The sequence below is a fragment of the Phoxinus phoxinus genome, assembly GCF_949152265.1.
Source record: "Phoxinus phoxinus genome assembly, chromosome: 6".
In the NCBI taxonomy this organism is placed as follows: domain Eukaryota; kingdom Metazoa; phylum Chordata; class Actinopteri; order Cypriniformes; family Leuciscidae; genus Phoxinus; species Phoxinus phoxinus.
The window spans coordinates 26,014,477-26,031,360 of record NC_136881.1 but is presented as its reverse complement, the minus strand read 5'-3'; the positions used below and the strand labels follow the sequence as shown (position 1 = coordinate 26,031,360).

Genomic DNA, 16,884 nt, shown 5'->3' with positions numbered 1-16,884 from the left:
TTTGCCTAAGCCAATCAGCGTCCAGAAACATTGACCACGTGATCTCAGTGATCTCCACATACTTCAGTACAGAGTGTTTAGTGTTTATATTTCACCTAATTGACGAGACGGAAGCTTGATTCCGTCACAGAATAAAACATTTTAAAGGATATTTGTAAACTCTAAAATTGTGAGATAGAAAGGGACATCTCGCAATTATGACTTTTTCCCCCTCAGAATTGCGAGATATAAACGTGCAATTCTGACTCTTTTTTAACGCAATTGCAAGTATTGCAATTCTGAGAAAAGAAGTCAGAATTGCGAGAAATAAACTCGCAATTGAGAGCTATAAAGTTATATAAGGTTATATCTCACAATTCTGACTTTATAACTCGCAATTACGTGTTATGGCGCTTTCTTTTCAATAACTGCATAGCAACGACTCAATTTTCCAAAAAGACGCTTTGGTAATAGGCTAATGGAGGTTTGGGCTGTTAGTAAGATGCAAAAATAGTTGTTTCATGTCGTGGCCGCACTACCACCTGGGGTGTGCTTTCTTATTCCACTTCCACTTCTCCTTCTATTCTTTATTCTTTTATTAAGTTTATCTGTCAATACTTCAGAGTGTCTTCGCACAACCATATTTCTTATGCCATGTCCGCTCTGTGCTTTGTAGCGAATGTAAGTTGATGATGGGCGGGAAAGGGTAGAATGATAGAAATGAAAATGCACCAATTACAACAAAGAATCGTTAGTTTACACCACACGATTGGACACACAGTTAAATGGGAAGCTAACATGACAGTAGATTATGGAATTTCGAAGCCAAAAAACAAAAACAAAAAAACAAGTGAGTATACATAAGATCAGGGCTCCAGTTTTGCGTGGGTCTGCTCATAGGAAATCACACTGAATTACAGAAACATCTAAAAAGGCACAGACTGAGGAGGCCAATTTCACATTTTGATAGACTACAATCAGACGGATGAAATCATTATGATGTCTGACAGGATTAATCTGGGCTTATTAAGTTCATAATTGCATATTAATATGCAACTTTGCCAATGCTATCAGTGGGCAAGCAAATAAATCTTCATTAGAGTTTAAACAGGTGACTGCCATTTCACTCTTATGGTCTGTGTTGTTGACAGAAATTGTACAGGAATTGCAATCCATCCGTCATCCTCTTAAATTCAAAAAAAGAAAAATTGGGGGAGAGAGAGAGGGGGGGGGGAGAGAGAGAGAGAGAGAGAGAGAGAGAGAGAGAGAGAGAGAGAGAGCATAAAAATTGCAACAGTTCTTGTGTCTCTGTTCTCCGATTTATTGACAATGTCCAGCACATATACATTAGCATTCATTCAAACAATATGTGTGCAATCACCATCAGCCTGCCACTTACTTGCAAAGACACGGTGCAGTTAACTCTCCATTATAAAGCCCTTCAGGGGAGTAAGAAAGCTCTGCACAGTCCCGAGTGCTTTCAGGGCTGCCGTGGGGGTCAGAAGTCTGGATGTCTGTCTCTGTGTTCTGTGGCACAGTCTGTCAAAATGGAGGCAGTCACCCTCCTCTTTCCCCTTTCCTTGTATCTTTCCGTCTATCTGTCTATCCCTGGGGGACTGCGAAGTGTCAGTCTATGTCTTTTCCTCTGCTCGGCTCGGCTCGGCTCAGTAAGGTCTATGGACATTTTGGCCTCAGATACATTCAAGACATACTCCTCACCCCCTCTCTTTGTCCCATACAGTCAAATATATTATTTTCAATCAATTATGAAACTGGCATGAAACTGATACTGACACACACACACACACACACACACACACACACACACACACACACACACACACACACACACACACACACACACACACACACACACACACACACACGTTGACGTAATTTCCACTGAAACAGGAAGCTAAGGCGGGACTTATTGAATGGCCCCTCCCCCTTTTCAAATAGCCAATAGCGTTTAGTTTACCTCACAGACTGCACGTCGTACTCGACAGCACCATGGAAGCGAATCCGAGCGCTGATGATATGTTGGATTCAATTGTAGAAGTGTGAATAAATCCTAGCCATTTAATTTGTAACCAAGCCATACAGTTGGAAAATGGAATAAAACTTTAGCGTTTGAGCAACCGAACACACATCTCCAACCCATATTGCTCTGTGACGTGTCAACGGTCGCTTTGGCCAGGTGATATTTATAGCATATAGGGGGCAGGACGCTTTAGATTCTAGAGAGCATTTGATTGGACAGAAGATGTGATGAGAAGCTGAAGTCAGTGGTAATGTCATAAAAATCAGTGATCCATTTTAGCGGACGTGAGAGACAGTAAGTTTTGAATGCTTATATCTTCTAAATGCGAATTTTGTCATTGATTTGGAACACACCAGCTTATTCATTACCTTAAGGCTAACATATTCATGCTAAAAAACTTACATTTTGATTTCAGGGGTCCTTTAATTAACTTCAGTTTCTTTAATTTGGCTCAGGTGTGTTTGATTAGGGTTGGAGCTAAACTCTGCAGGACAGTGGTCCTCCACACCGGCATTGCCCATCCTTGCCCTACAGTCCTTGTAGGGACATTTGGTCCCCATAACATAGAGAATACCAGGTACACACACACACACACACGCACGCACACACACACACAGCCCAACCCCCTGTCACTTATCTATCTCCTACCACTGGTCTGAGGTGCTCCGAGCCTCCCAGCTCTGTCTAAAACTGACAATGAAGGGCTCCGTCGAGGCCACTGCAGCTAAAAGCCCCTAAAACACACTGGGATGTAATGTTAAATAAATGACAAACGGCTCAGGGATGAGGGTGTTCGGTCAGTACTCGGGGGGCATATTGTCTGAATGAGGACAGTTTGAGGAAGTAGTGTAAACATCACAGCATTAAAAAATCCAAATGACTATGGATCTAACTTATCTCACGAGAGATTGCCGTCAATTGCCAGCATGCAAAATGCAATAACTTTCAATTTTGCTATTTATTTTCCCTTTTCTTTATTAAAGTTGTGTACGTTTGGAATAGTGTGTATTTGAATTACAATATCATAGTGCATTATTTGTCATTTTTCTCATGCGCCGTCTCATCGCTAAAGTAGATTACGGCTGGCTGAGTAATTTTTTTTTAATGAGATTTGGCCAGCTAGTTTAATATCTTAGATTGTCATTTTATTAGTGTGGGTCTTATTGGTGACGTACAAAGCTTGAATAATTTATGATTTTTTACACATTTTTCTTTATGAGAAAAGCTTTTTATTGAATAACCTCTATATTTCAGTGCAATGGACATTTTTATACCAGAGCATCTGAGAGTGGTTCTTTCATCAAAATAACAGACGCCGCCTGGAATTGATTTGGTCTGAAATTCTACGGATAACTATAGACAGATGAGAGAAAATGAGGAGGCTGAAGATATAGACGGACAATCACACAAAGACTATAATTCCCTATATTTGCTATTGCTGTGATTTGATTAGCCACGTAAGTTAGTACAGCAAGACTATCAAAAAAACGAATAAACCATCATTTTAAATAATGGTTTATCTTGGATAGTGCCAGACCAACATGTCCATTCAGCCATGTTCCACAAAAACAGCTAATGAAACTGATTAAACAATGAAATCGTGTTATAGGTTCAGCTAGTTAAAAAGACCAGCATCCCAAAAAGCAATATTTTACCATTTAACCTTTTAATATTTGGTAGATTTTCCACTAAAATCATAGTACTAACATATGCATTATTGACTAATTGTTGCTGTTATAATACATTTTTGGAATCCCTGCTGGGGAAAAACAACTGCTGTTGGCTGATTTTAGAGGAGTTGTGGATGCTTATCAGCTTGGCCAAGCTGGAAGACCAGCTCAAACCAGCAAAGACCAGAAAATCGAAGCGTTTTTTTTTTTTTTTTTAGCAGGCATGGTGTGGGAAAAAGGTTATGTAACTTCACTGTGGGAAAACAAAACATTAGCACCGCAAGGAACAAGTGGTAGCATCGGTTTCAGAGAATTAACCTGTTAAAAACCTGCACTGCTGGCAGAAATGCTTGTGAGTGAACGTTTATAAATACTGGAGGACTCGAGGAAAAATGTGTGTGTGTGCTTGTCTTGTCGGCCTGCCAATGTGTCAGCAGTATGCAGGTACACATGGATATGCATGCATACATCAATGTGTCCAAGCATGTGTATGTGTATGTGTGTGTGTGTGTGTGTATGCTTTGTGTAATTTAGAGTTCCTCTGACATTATGCAAGCCCACAAACATTCTGACACCTTGCTTTTGACGATTCAATCCAAAGTCTAAAAATAATAAATAAATATATAATTCCGAGTTAGGAACTACTGCACAACATGTAGCCTCTCAGCCCCTGGAGAGAACATTTTCATTTGATATGTCTCACACACACATACTCATCCACTCTTCAGGAATACCTCTAACACACATACCTAAAACATGCCATCCACCCACCCATTCAAAAGCAACGGGCAGCACAGAAACAGTGTTCAGCATTAATGTCTGTTGCACTTTCAGCTCCCCACTAGTATTTCTGACAGTATATTTGTGCTGTAACTTACTCTGGCTGTGTGCTTCTTCTTAAAGACATGGATGGGTCAAACAACATCTGCCAGCCCCAATATTGCTTTATGTTTAAAGTGAATGACTGCACAGTGCGTTGAAAACTTCACCATAGAGCTTAACACATTCACATTACTGTACAGTTGCATCATACTGTGAGCTTTACGCATGTATTGGCTTATTTAAAAGTTGCAGTTTGTAATTTCTGTGCCATTAGCAGGACCAAAGATAATTGCACAAAAATTACGGACATGGCTCAGATTAAGCCAGCATTAGGCCATATTAATTAGCTTTTATAAACGTGTCTTAGAAAAAAAAAGTAATTACTCTTGAGGCAAAATAATTAGTCAACTGTGTCAGTGCAAGTGTCTTTCAGGTAAAACAGCAGACATGCATTTCAGTCTGGGACTAGGCTAAAGCATTGTCTGTGAAACCGGGGGATAGTATTACCATTATTTGGGAAAAGAAGATGTCCCACCCAGGGTTCATAGAGTTAACTGAAACTTAAAAAACAAAGAAAACCATTCATTACTTGAAATAAAATTAATATTAACTGAAATAAAATAAAATATATAAGTAACTTACATTTATTTAACCTGAGTTGCCAAGATAAAAACAAAATAGTATTTTCATTTAGTAAACTTGATGTCCTAAAATAACTAAAACTATATATATGTAAATATATATATATATATATATATATATATATATATATATTAAAAAAAAAATATATATATATATAGATCTATTAAACATGCTTCAATCACTCTGTGAGACGCTGAGGGTCTGATATTTTTGATGTAATATGAATGTGTCTGAGTGGCAGTGAGAGTTCACCATTAAGGCTTGTTTGGATCTCTTGAATCATGATTGATTGGCTAAGCCCTCTCCGTGGCAAGAACCTCCAGCTCATTAATACTGCACTGGTTCTGGTTAGTATTGGTGGTGGAACTGGAGGTTTGCTGGCCCCTTGCCCCATCGTCACCCTTGTGGGGTTCTCCGCAGAGCCCAGCTCAATCCCAGGGTCACTCCCCTCAATCTGACCTCTATTAACATTTGATGCAAGGCTAAATAGACACTGGGGAGAAAGATTTGCAACTACGAATCTTACTGAGATATATTGTAATGAGTTGCGGGTTTTAACTTCGGCTACTTTGATGTGATCTTCAGTACAGGATGTTGTGAATTTATAGCATTAAGCATTTAGATGTAGAATAACATACAAATACTGTGTGCACTGTCATTATTGAAGCTATTGCAAACATGCCATTGAATACTGAAAAATTATGTGGGACGTTTACATATTTATGATCTTGCTTTCTCTAACCTAAACCTATAAATAAAGCCTTAAATCAAGTATAATTTACAGTGTATTAAAAAAGCAGACCTTTCAAGCAAACAAAATTAAGTTTGTTAGGTTTTAAATGATAAAAAAAACATATATTCTCTTCAGAATGACAAAATATCCTTGGACACTATCTGTTTTCCAAACCTAGTGGAACATAGTCATAGTTAGGGCATAGTTAATTTTGCACGAACTCACGTTATGTCAATCACGCTTACACTTTCGTCCGTCATAAACATTTTTTGGAACGGGTTCGATTTTCTGCGTTTTTCGCATCCGAAACAAGCATGACTGGCTTTTTGACAATTCGGAGCCACCGAATCACGAATACGATAAAACGCATGCAAAATTTACGGGCTCAGTGTGCAAGGACCTTTAGTCTTGACTCAGACTCAACCTACTCAGGTCTTGGCTGTCAGGGTCACATTATGTATCAACGTGTTTTCGTTCATGTGTCAGTTTAGTTCCAGTCTCCTTAGCTAGTAATTCCTCCCTGTTTGTTACCTTGGTTTGATTAGTCCCACCTGTGTCTAGCTTAGTTCTCTCTGTGTTGTACTGTTGGTTTTGGGTTATTGCTGTTTCTGAAGAATCTCCTTGTATTTTGGTAAGTCACTCATGTTTGGATTGCACAGCACCATGACAACGGCCAGGACTCGAATAAGCTAGTCTCAACAACAATACTGTTATTGACTTTTATCGTAAGGGCAAAAACAGCAGAAACATTCTATAAAATATTTTATTTTGTGTTCCGCAGAATAAATAATTGAATACAAGTTTGGAACGTCATGAGGGCGAGTAAATGATGACAGCATTTAAAATGTGTGTTTCTATCCATTTAGGGGTCCCTGCTCTAAATCAATGAAAATCGTATATATTTTAAATCCCAACTTCATCGCACTCCAAAATGGCTCTGAATATTTTAGATGCTAAATATACACTGTGCTGCTCCATTCCTTCCCTAAAATCTGCATCTCCTTCCCACTCCACAGGTGGTAGATTGAGGGCTTGAAGGAAGGGTGTGAAGCTCTTAACTGTGATTACATCTCACGGGGGAGATTGATCATATCAATCAATCTTTTTTTTATTTCTCACTGATATTGATGCTGATGAGCTCCCGTCTTTACAGCAGAGTATAAGACCACCTGGTCCAAATATGACTTTTGACCTCTAACACTTCTCCAGACATAAAATCATTCATCATGTTGCAGTACTTCATGCAACAAAATAGTTGACTATCACTGCTTTTCCACAGCACAATCCAGCCAATGAATGTGAGTAAATCATCAGTCAGAGCACAGGAAATTGGCACACAGAAAGAAACTGATAAATACGGTGTGCGAATAAGTCCTGAGAGTCGGGAGAGCTGTCCAGTGGAAACTTGGGCAGATTCTAATAATGAAGTTTGGCCATATCTGCGGATACGGAATCCAGATATAGGAAGACAGCGGGCTTTTAGATAAAGCCGTGTGTCTCTATTAGTGTGAAACTGAGCTTAGGCCAGGAGATATCCCGCATTTGATGTGCTGAGACAATGCCTCTCCAGGATGAAATGAAATTTGCAGTTATCATCATTACCATGATAAACGATGAGAGTCTGGCCAGGATGGCAATAGTTATGAATACGTTGTGCCAGTAGTTTTTTTTTTTTTTTTTACAGACAGGGGAAACATGCTAGCAGGTCTAAGGCTCAGAACATCAGGAGATAGAGGCTGGAATGAGAGTCTGGAATTTAACCAGTCAAGATGCCAGCTACAAAAAATATCTAAAATACAGTAATATTGTGAAATAATTAATAAAATAATTTTTATTTTTTTATATTTTAAAATGTAATTTATTTGTGTGGTGGCAAAGCTGAATTTCAAGCATCATTACTTCATTATTCAGTGTCACATTATCCTTCAGAAAACATACTAATATTCTGATTTGCTCCTCAAGAAACAAATACATTTTTTGTTGATTTTTTATCAAATTTATTATTAAAAAACTTTCAGTTGTGCTGCTTAATATTTTTGTGTAAACTGTGATACATCTTTTTTTTTAATCCGAAAGGATAGAAAGTTCAAAAGAACAGCATTTTTTTTAAACAGTAATCTTTTGTAACTTTACAACAGTGTTTACTATCTCTGTTGATCAATTTAAGGTGTCCTTGCTAAATCAAAGTATTAGGCTACTTTCTTTGAAAAACTAACTTTTGAACATAATACTCTTTTTATCATGTCTCTCAGAAGATTTTTATCATGGTAATGAATATGACAATGTCAATGTATTTGGTCTTGGCAGAAAATATCTGCTACGATACTGCTGCCGCTGATATTGCTGCTGCTACAGAGTATATTAACAGAGTATAGGAACTTGCTGCTGCCAATACATAAACCGATACGCTGCTGTGAGCATGTAAGACAAACTGCTCACAGCAGCACATGTGTGATATAAAAATTACAGATAGCAGATCTATACAGGTGGAGCTGGGGGAGGTGGAGGGTTTCAGGGCACCTCTGAAAGCGCACTGCAATCTGACTGCTACTGTATAGTGACTGAACGCTAACCAGCTATTTAAATATTGAGCAGCAAGGTCATTGGCTGCAGATGTGACATGAACCAATCAGCTTGTGCAATGAAGGTAAATATGTAAATATCATCAGTCTGCATTTAAGACCCATCAGCCAGCGTCATCTAGAGTTTCATCACAGAACTTGTTAATTGAATTATTTTAAAGTATTTTCCCTTAATAAATACTTTTTTTCATGAGCTGTTGGAGGACTTGTCACAGGCTGAAAAACAACATTTTCAGTTTTTCTCCCATGAAGCCCTCCCTACACTATACAGTTATAACTTTATTAAGGTATCAGATTTCTTTTTCATTATTTTTAATGCACCGGAATCACATGCAGAAATCCATTCCTATATTCCTCTGTAATATGAGCTGTGTCTGTGATCATAATAACATAACTTTACACATAAAAAAGCCCATAAGTTCAATGATCCACTTATGTCAGTTCAGTGTTAAAACCGCTGTACTCACCAGCCTGCTCTGTGCTCACGGTGATATTGGCAAGCGGTCTCATGGATCTTCCCAAGCCTGACACTCCATTCAGAGCCTCGATTTGGAATGTGTAGTTGGCATGTGCCACAAAGTCCTGGACCACCACAGAGGTGCTTGCGAGGCCTGTCGGTCTGGGTACGAAGCGCACATTGCTGTTGCATGGCTCGCAGGCCTGTCCATCAGCTCCGCATCGAATACATAAGACGTTATAGGTTATATCCTTCCGACCACCTGTGTCACTGGGCGGAGTCCACTCGAGGAAGAGGGCGGTCTCATTGATGTTAAAACCCAAATTTCGAGGAGGTGAGGGCGGTCCTGAAAGGAGAGACACCTTACACATTAGCAACCATAATTATCATGCTGGGAGAAATCCATCCTTGAGAAAATGACTATTTGCGCAAAATATGATGCATATACAGTTTTGATATTTTTTTCCCCTCTCTCAAAAATGTGCTTATGCTTTAAATAATGAATCCCACTAATGCCTTAAAAATCACGCGAGAGCTTTTGCCATCTCTCTTTCACACCCTTCCTCTGGTTTAGCTGATATACAAATGTCTCTGCTCTAGTACCCTGGTTCTGCTTCCTATAGAACCGCGGCTCAGAGCCAGGTACAGGGAAGTCTGCGTTTATCTTCTGTTTCCCAGACTCAGCTAATGATGATAATGAGAATATGTCCTAGACATGATTATCATAGTTAATGATAATTGCACCCACTCGTGAATAACAAGGAAGTAATTATTCCTCCTCTCCTGTTTTTAATGCAGATTGCTGCTGGTGAGGAAAAGATTGAGTTTGGTGAATAATTCGAGTAAGCACTATGGGGGGGCAGAAGGAGGGAATGAGAAGAGGATGATGAATCAGAAGACTGAAATAAGAGAAATTCAGATCGATAGAATCAGAAACAATAGAGGAAGAAGAAACAGAAAAGAGAATGAGAATGATGAGAGAATTAGAGTGATCTGACATGATCTGTGTCTTTCTTGTTTTGCACTGATCCTTATCTTTACCTTTTTGTAATCTTATTGTACATATTTATTTCTCTTCTGGGTAACTGAAACCAGTGCCATGAAAACGTTCACGTCTCTTGTATCACATCGCAGGCTTGTTCTGTCTCATTTCATTTCATGTCTCAGTTATAGATGGTATAGAAAATAACATGAGAAATTTGCCTAGATCTTTTGACATATGTGACACTGAATCACAAAACCAGTCACAAGTCGCACGGGTATATTTGTGGCAAAAGCCAACAATACATTGTATGGGTCAAAATAATAGATTTTTCTTTTATGCCAAAATCATTAGGATATTAATTAAAGATCATGTTCCATGCAGATATTTAGTAAATTTCCGACCGTAAATATATAAAACATTTATTTTTGTGAGTGAATGCAGCACAATCGCGAACATAAATGGACAACTTTAAAGGCGATTTTCTCAATGTTTTGAATTTTTTGCACCTTCAGATTTTCAAATAGTTGTATATTGGCCAAATATTGTCATATCCTAACAAACAATACATCAATGGAAAGCTTATTTTTTTCTGCTTTCATATGATCTATAAATCTCAATTTCACAAAATTGACTCATGTGACTGGTTGCAAGTATTGCTTAAAACACATTTATCTAATCAAGCTCCGAAAACAGCTCGTTTTGAATTGTGGGATTTGTGATGTCACACAGGCAAAGACATTTGTATATGACTGCTTCCAAAGCAAGACATCGACGAAAGATCATCACACCATAGGCCCCGCCCACTAGCATTCCGTCGCTTAATGGCTGACATTTTCCTACACTGGATGTGATCGCGACAAAAGCAAATACAGCCCATTATAATGACTGACGCTGTCTACACTGGCTTCAGTATACAGGTACGAGTTCAGTTTCTGACATGTGAGTCTGTCGACAACAGGACAAATGAAGGAGTGCAAGAATGCTTGCTTTGATACATCCAGTTTAAATAGTTAATTTGTGTCTCTGCTCAGACTTCAGAAGGATCCCAGTATCGGAAACAAGTGGATGGTTTATATTAACGGCATCCCTGATTGCGTCGGAGGATTGCATGTTTGTTCGGAGCATTTGACTGCAGATTTTTTTTATTTGTTGCAAAAATCAGTACATTCACTGATATTCATAACAAAAAAGATCTAAAAAAAAAGGCAAATATGTTATTTGTCAAATTAAACTATCGGTATTTTTTAAATTCTGTAACCAAATGTTTAGTGAAAAAAAAAAGCGATAAGAATGAGCTGACTAACGTGTACAGGCCATGGTGGGAGGGTCCTTGCTGGATCTGTAGTAGCTCTTCTCGCAGTGACACTGTGGCGAACCATCGGAATGGCTGGAACTGTGCGGCGGACACTTTGAACATTTGATGTTTCCTGCAAAGGCTTTGTAGAACCCAGGTCTGCAGGCTGTGTGGAAAACATAAGAGAAAAGTTAAGGTGGTGCATTCCAGGGTTTAGTGAAAGTACAAACAGACATATCTAAGGGCTGTCAATCAAAAAACATGTTTAACTGAAATTAATTGGCAGCTATTTAATCAAATTAATCACTATTATTCACATTTAGCAATAGTTTATGTATATACATACCCCCCCTCACACACACACACACATACTCCCCATACCCTTACTCATCAATTAATTAAATTGATCAAAAGTAACAGTAAAGACTTACTGTTAGAAATTATTCCCATTAAAAAAAATATATATATATGTCGTTCTATTTATCAAACAACCCTGGAAAATAAATATCATGGTTTCCACAAAAATATAAAGCAGCACAACTATTTTCAACATTGATAATAATACAAATGTTTAATAAAAATGCAAATCCGCATATTAGAACGAAGAAAGAAACTAAGAAAATTGTGCTTTGCCATCAGAGTAATAAATAAAATATATTAAAATATATTAAAATTGAAAACAGATATTTTAAATGGTACTAATATTTCACAATATTACTGTTTTATTGTATTTTTAATCAAATAAATGAGGCTTTGGTAAAAAAAATAAGACTTTTTTTTTAAAACATTAAAACATCTTGTATCTCTTGTATGTTGTTTGTAGCGCTTTGAGTTTCAAGAAAAGCGCATTATAAATAAAATGTTTATTATTATTATTATTTATCTTACAGACCCCAAACTTTTAAATGGTGGTGTATAACAACACGTTGCAATCATGTTCACACAAGACACTTTTAGCATTCCATCTATGCAAAATAAATGTTATTTTTTATCTTAAATATTATATTGTATATTTTATATGTATAAATATTATATTATTTTAAATTGATGCTCAAAATACACATGCGGATGAATAACCATAAAAATGACCAACTACAATATGGACACGTGAGGCAGATAAAATGTGAGGTGATGTTTTCAATCTGTCTGTCTCCATGGAACTGCTAGCTTAAGAGAGACATTAAAAGCTTCTCCTTGGCCCTTTCTCTCTCTGTCTCCCTCCAGTGTGCAGCCTAACTCATTTGATCTTTTCTATGCTCCAAACCATAGCAGTTCTCTTAAACACTCTATGTCTTGGACTCCACGCTGAAAGACTCGCCAAGGCCCAGGAGAGCAGCCAGACGAGACTGAGTTAAGTGGTACACACACAAGCACACATACTTACACACATCATAAATGTAAGATAGCAGATCTCTTTCTGAAGTCTCTCTCTCTCTCTCTCTCTCTCTCTCTCTCTCTCTCTCTCTCTCTCTCTCTCTCTCTCTCTCTCTCTCTCTCTCTCACACACACACACACACACACACATGCGCGTGCACGCACACACGCACGCACGCACGCGCACACACACACACACTTTTTATTTTTACTTTTATTTAAATTTGCTCCTCAGAGGTTAGTAATTCTCTACAGCCACAACATTACAGGCATTGATCTGTTTCTCTCTGACTCCAGACACCTTCTCCAGTAACAGGGCCATTCCCACAGAGCTTCGCAGCTTTCCCAGCAGCCTTTTGTCCTTATTGTGAAGCAGAGCAACAAGGTCTGTGCGCAGGACCTCTGTTAGCATCTTTTAAAATCGGTACAGGCGTTTGGCAGTGTTCCTAGCAAGGAAAACAACTCCAACGTATAAATCATTAATGAGGGTTCTTACTTTTATTTAGATCTGTTGTAAACAAAGTCAACTTCTATTTTACGGAAATGGAGAGCGTATGTTATGGAAGCACAAATTCGACAAGCAGTCAAACAAATGAGCCACCATCCAGATCTGAGAACGTTTAGGGAAGGGAAGGGAAGGGAAGGGAAGGGAAGGGAAGGGAAGGGAAGGGAAGGGAAGGGAAGGGAAGGGAAGGGAAGGGAAGGGAAGGGAAGGGAAGGGAAGGGAAGGGAAGGGAAGGGAAGGGAAGGGAAGGGAAGGGAAGGGAAGGGAAGGGAAGGGAAGGGAAGGGAAGGGAAGGGAAGGGAAGGGAAGGGAAGGGAAGGGAAGGGAAGGGAAGGGAAGGGAAGGGAAGAGAAGATTTACACATTAAAGTAATTGGAAATGCTAACTGTAATAGCTAGGTACTGTATTTTTCAGTTTAGTTTGTGCAAGCCAGTGATGGAGTACTAAAGTCCTGTACTCCTACTTGTGTCCGACTCGAGTCCCTATTCTCTGGACTCGTGACTTGACTTGAGCATTCATCAAATAGGTTATACAAATTTGATATGATGTTACTATTTTCCTGTTTTGGGCTCCAAGACCAGCCAGGATCTCTTTTTTCCCTCACAGCCACATACGCTTCTCAGTCCGACACTGCTACCACTCGCTCTCTTTAACAACAAACTCACTGACGTCACTCACTAACTTACCGTTAATGTTACCCAACAAGCATTAACTACTTGTTAACGAAGCACATTGTAACATTAAGCTGGATGGATAGATATTGAAATATATCAATATATTAGGTTGCTGTGTTGCAAAGTGTATGTAATCAATGAAAAAAATATGCTGTGTGGCATATCAGTAAATAAACTCCATTTGCAATCGTGACAGTGGTGTCATTTTTGTTAAATGTAGACCCTATTTTATAATTTATCAGCTCTTTAAATGTGCCATAGTGGAATAACAGACTCAACCTTGATGATTCAACTTGGACTCGAACACTGGGGGCTCGAGACTCGACTCGTACTCGAACTTAGGTAATGGTGACTCAACTCAGACTCTTCTCTGGTGACTTGGACACTGGGGACTCAAGACCAGACTCGGACTCCACAGTTGGTGACTTGACTACAACACTGGTGTAAACCCTTGGTTTTAGGCACCATGAGAATGGTTCAGCTTTTAGCGGTGTTCATAGCCATAGTAACTTACACTCCACAGCTAACCTGCTCCGGGGCAGGTTATGTTCTGAGTAAGAGATCTCAAACCCAAATTGGACCAATCAGCTGTAAGCAAAGTGACACATGTCTGATGTAAAAAAAAAGGCCACTCCCCTAGATTGTCTTGCACCAAATTAAAGGTCACTTTAGTAACAGATTTTTAAAGACAAAATTGTCTAGCAATTATTATTTATTATAATTATTTTATATGATTGATATATGATTTATATGATTATTATACCCCTAATCCATTACCATTACACATGAGCAATTTTAGTTAAACAATTATTTTTAAGCATTTAGTTTAAATGAATATAAACATATACAGATAATACTGTATATAAAAAAAAGTTTTGGAATCAGTAGATACAGCTTTAAAAAAATGAATAAATGTGAACTTACATATTCCATATGCCTAATATAATCAACTATTTAAACTAACTTCACAAGTTTATTCTTGCTGTGCAAATACATTTATGTACATCATATTCTTCCATCTTCTAATCTTCGGCAGAAGAGAGAAATGAATGTCGCTGATTCTTTTGCAAGAATTCAAGTTTCAAGGCATGTGATTGGCTGTTCACTACTGACGTCACACTTTCATATGCATGCGCTCCATGAATTCAGGATCAAAACCTGAGTTGACAGAGAAAGTTGATGATCAACGTCATGGTACAAACAAAGCCTGAATTGGTTTGGCTTTTTCAATTTGAAACTAATCCCGTAACCCTGTGTCAATGGTCAAATAATATAATACAGACATACATATATACATACATATAACAAAAAGAGAATACTGAAATATTTAAAATAAAAACATAAAAAATAAATAAATCAACCCCTGGGATATAAGAGTGTCCAAAGTTGAAGAAACACCTATTTATATTTATTTATTATTTACCAGTATTGTCAGGTTTGGTGCAGGATGCCGAAGACGAGGACACGGGTATTCGAATGCAGTTAGTTTATTAAATGAATAAACTCTGAAAACAATCAAGGATTTCAGAACACACTACCTTATACCGACGACGACCAACCAACACTAAGGGAAAACACAGGGCTTAAAATAACTGGGGTTAATGGGAAAATTAACAATATGCAGGTGTCGGAAATTACTAATTAAACAGACAGGGAAAAACTAACAGGACTAAACCAAAAATCACAAAGACAGGGGGAAACAAGATCACAACACAGAACAAAACACATTAACAATGTTACAAGTATTGCTCCAGTATTTATGCTTTTACTATCTGACCCGAACCACAAGTATTGACACTTTTACAAGGCCCATAGTTGCTCTAATTAGGCCGACAGAGGAAGTAGATCTGCCTCAGTGAAGTGAAGACCAGTGATACCAAGAACGGTACGATTCTGCAGCATTTACCTTTCCCCAGAGGATTCACAGGCAGCCATGCTGCAGAACGGTTCAGCTCTCAATATCAAAGGATGCAAAGCAGGATGAGGCAGCGCTGGAGGCAGGCGTGATAACAAAGTGGTCGTTTAGATCAAGGAAATTAGTTCAATTTTAATTTGCTCACATTGTAAAATGACTCCCGGTGAGGCTCTTTGAGGAGCTTGTAATTTCACAGAGGGAGAGAAAATAACATTGGTATGGGGGCACTGGGAAAATAAAAGCAACAAAACATAAAAACAATACTACATTCACCTTTAATCAAGCTTCATTTTCAGTACAGTTCATTTGGCTTTATTTTTTTAATGATTTCTGTTGTTTTTAGAACAATTAAGACTCATTTATATACCACAGTCTCCACTGAATTTCAGGTGCTAAAAGAGTCGTTTCTGCTACTTTCACCTCAAAGCAAGCCAATACCTTTCTAAAAAGCCAATTAAATACAACCCTCAGTGCCAGTTAATGGACTCCGTAATGGCTATGTCAATATGAATATATATATATTTCCCCCTCAGACAGACATGTATTGAGTATCAGCTGACATACTGTCTGAGCAGGGAGTTAGAACAGCAGGGAGATGAACAGGAGACAGTAATTTAGAAAATTGATCCAATTCCCTGCAACCACGCTTTAAACTTTTCTAGAAAATGGCAGTGGCTTTGGGAACGAACCTCAGGAAAGTTGTTCGGTTGCCTGACCTACAGTTCAGGTTTTGCCTAATGGTCATGTAGTGCATAATAACAACAGCGAGGGGGTTTAGGTGGTCCAGTTAAAAGAAAGAGAAGGGTTTAATATTCTGAGTGTGTCTGAATTGTTACAATGACAGACAGCGTAGAGAGTAAGTCGCTCTCTCTCTCTCCCCCAGCAATCATCCCATCTCAACGGCACTTTTCTTGCCCCCGAGGACAAGACCTTTATGACAGGAGGACAAGAGAGTGTCTGTGTGGAAGATATAGTTCTAGAGATTCTTTCTCTCCTCTTCTCTCTTCGTCTTTCCTCTGTGTCTCTTTTCCTCCTTTTCGATGACAGTTTTGGGGCATTTTCCAGCGCCGCTGTGTTTGTGTGTATGAGGTGTAAGGGTAGGAGGACACGGGAACTAAGAGAAAGAATTTTAGGGGAGAGAGAGAGAGAGGAAGAGATGTAGTCCCACAGGTAAACAATTTCATCGTTAACACAGGGGACTGCCGGTAGGA

The 16,884-nt window shown here is 38.5% G+C and overlaps 1 protein-coding gene across 3 annotated transcripts in view; it reads right to left on the bottom strand.

The window, feature by feature from the left end:
- Positions 1-16,884, bottom strand: part of epha6 (eph receptor A6) — a gene marked incomplete at its 3' end in the record, with an annotated part of 142,628 nt that overhangs the window by 26,950 nt on the left and 98,794 nt on the right. For all 3 annotated transcript variants that reach the window (XM_079615760.1, XM_079615758.1, XM_079615759.1), the window contains exons 4-5: positions 11,216-11,371; positions 8,937-9,272 (exon numbers count right to left, since the gene is read on the bottom strand). In XM_079615760.1, the coding sequence (XP_079471886.1) occupies positions 8,937-9,272; positions 11,216-11,371 (492 nt within the window). The remainder of the gene's footprint in view (positions 1-8,936; positions 9,273-11,215; positions 11,372-16,884) is intronic.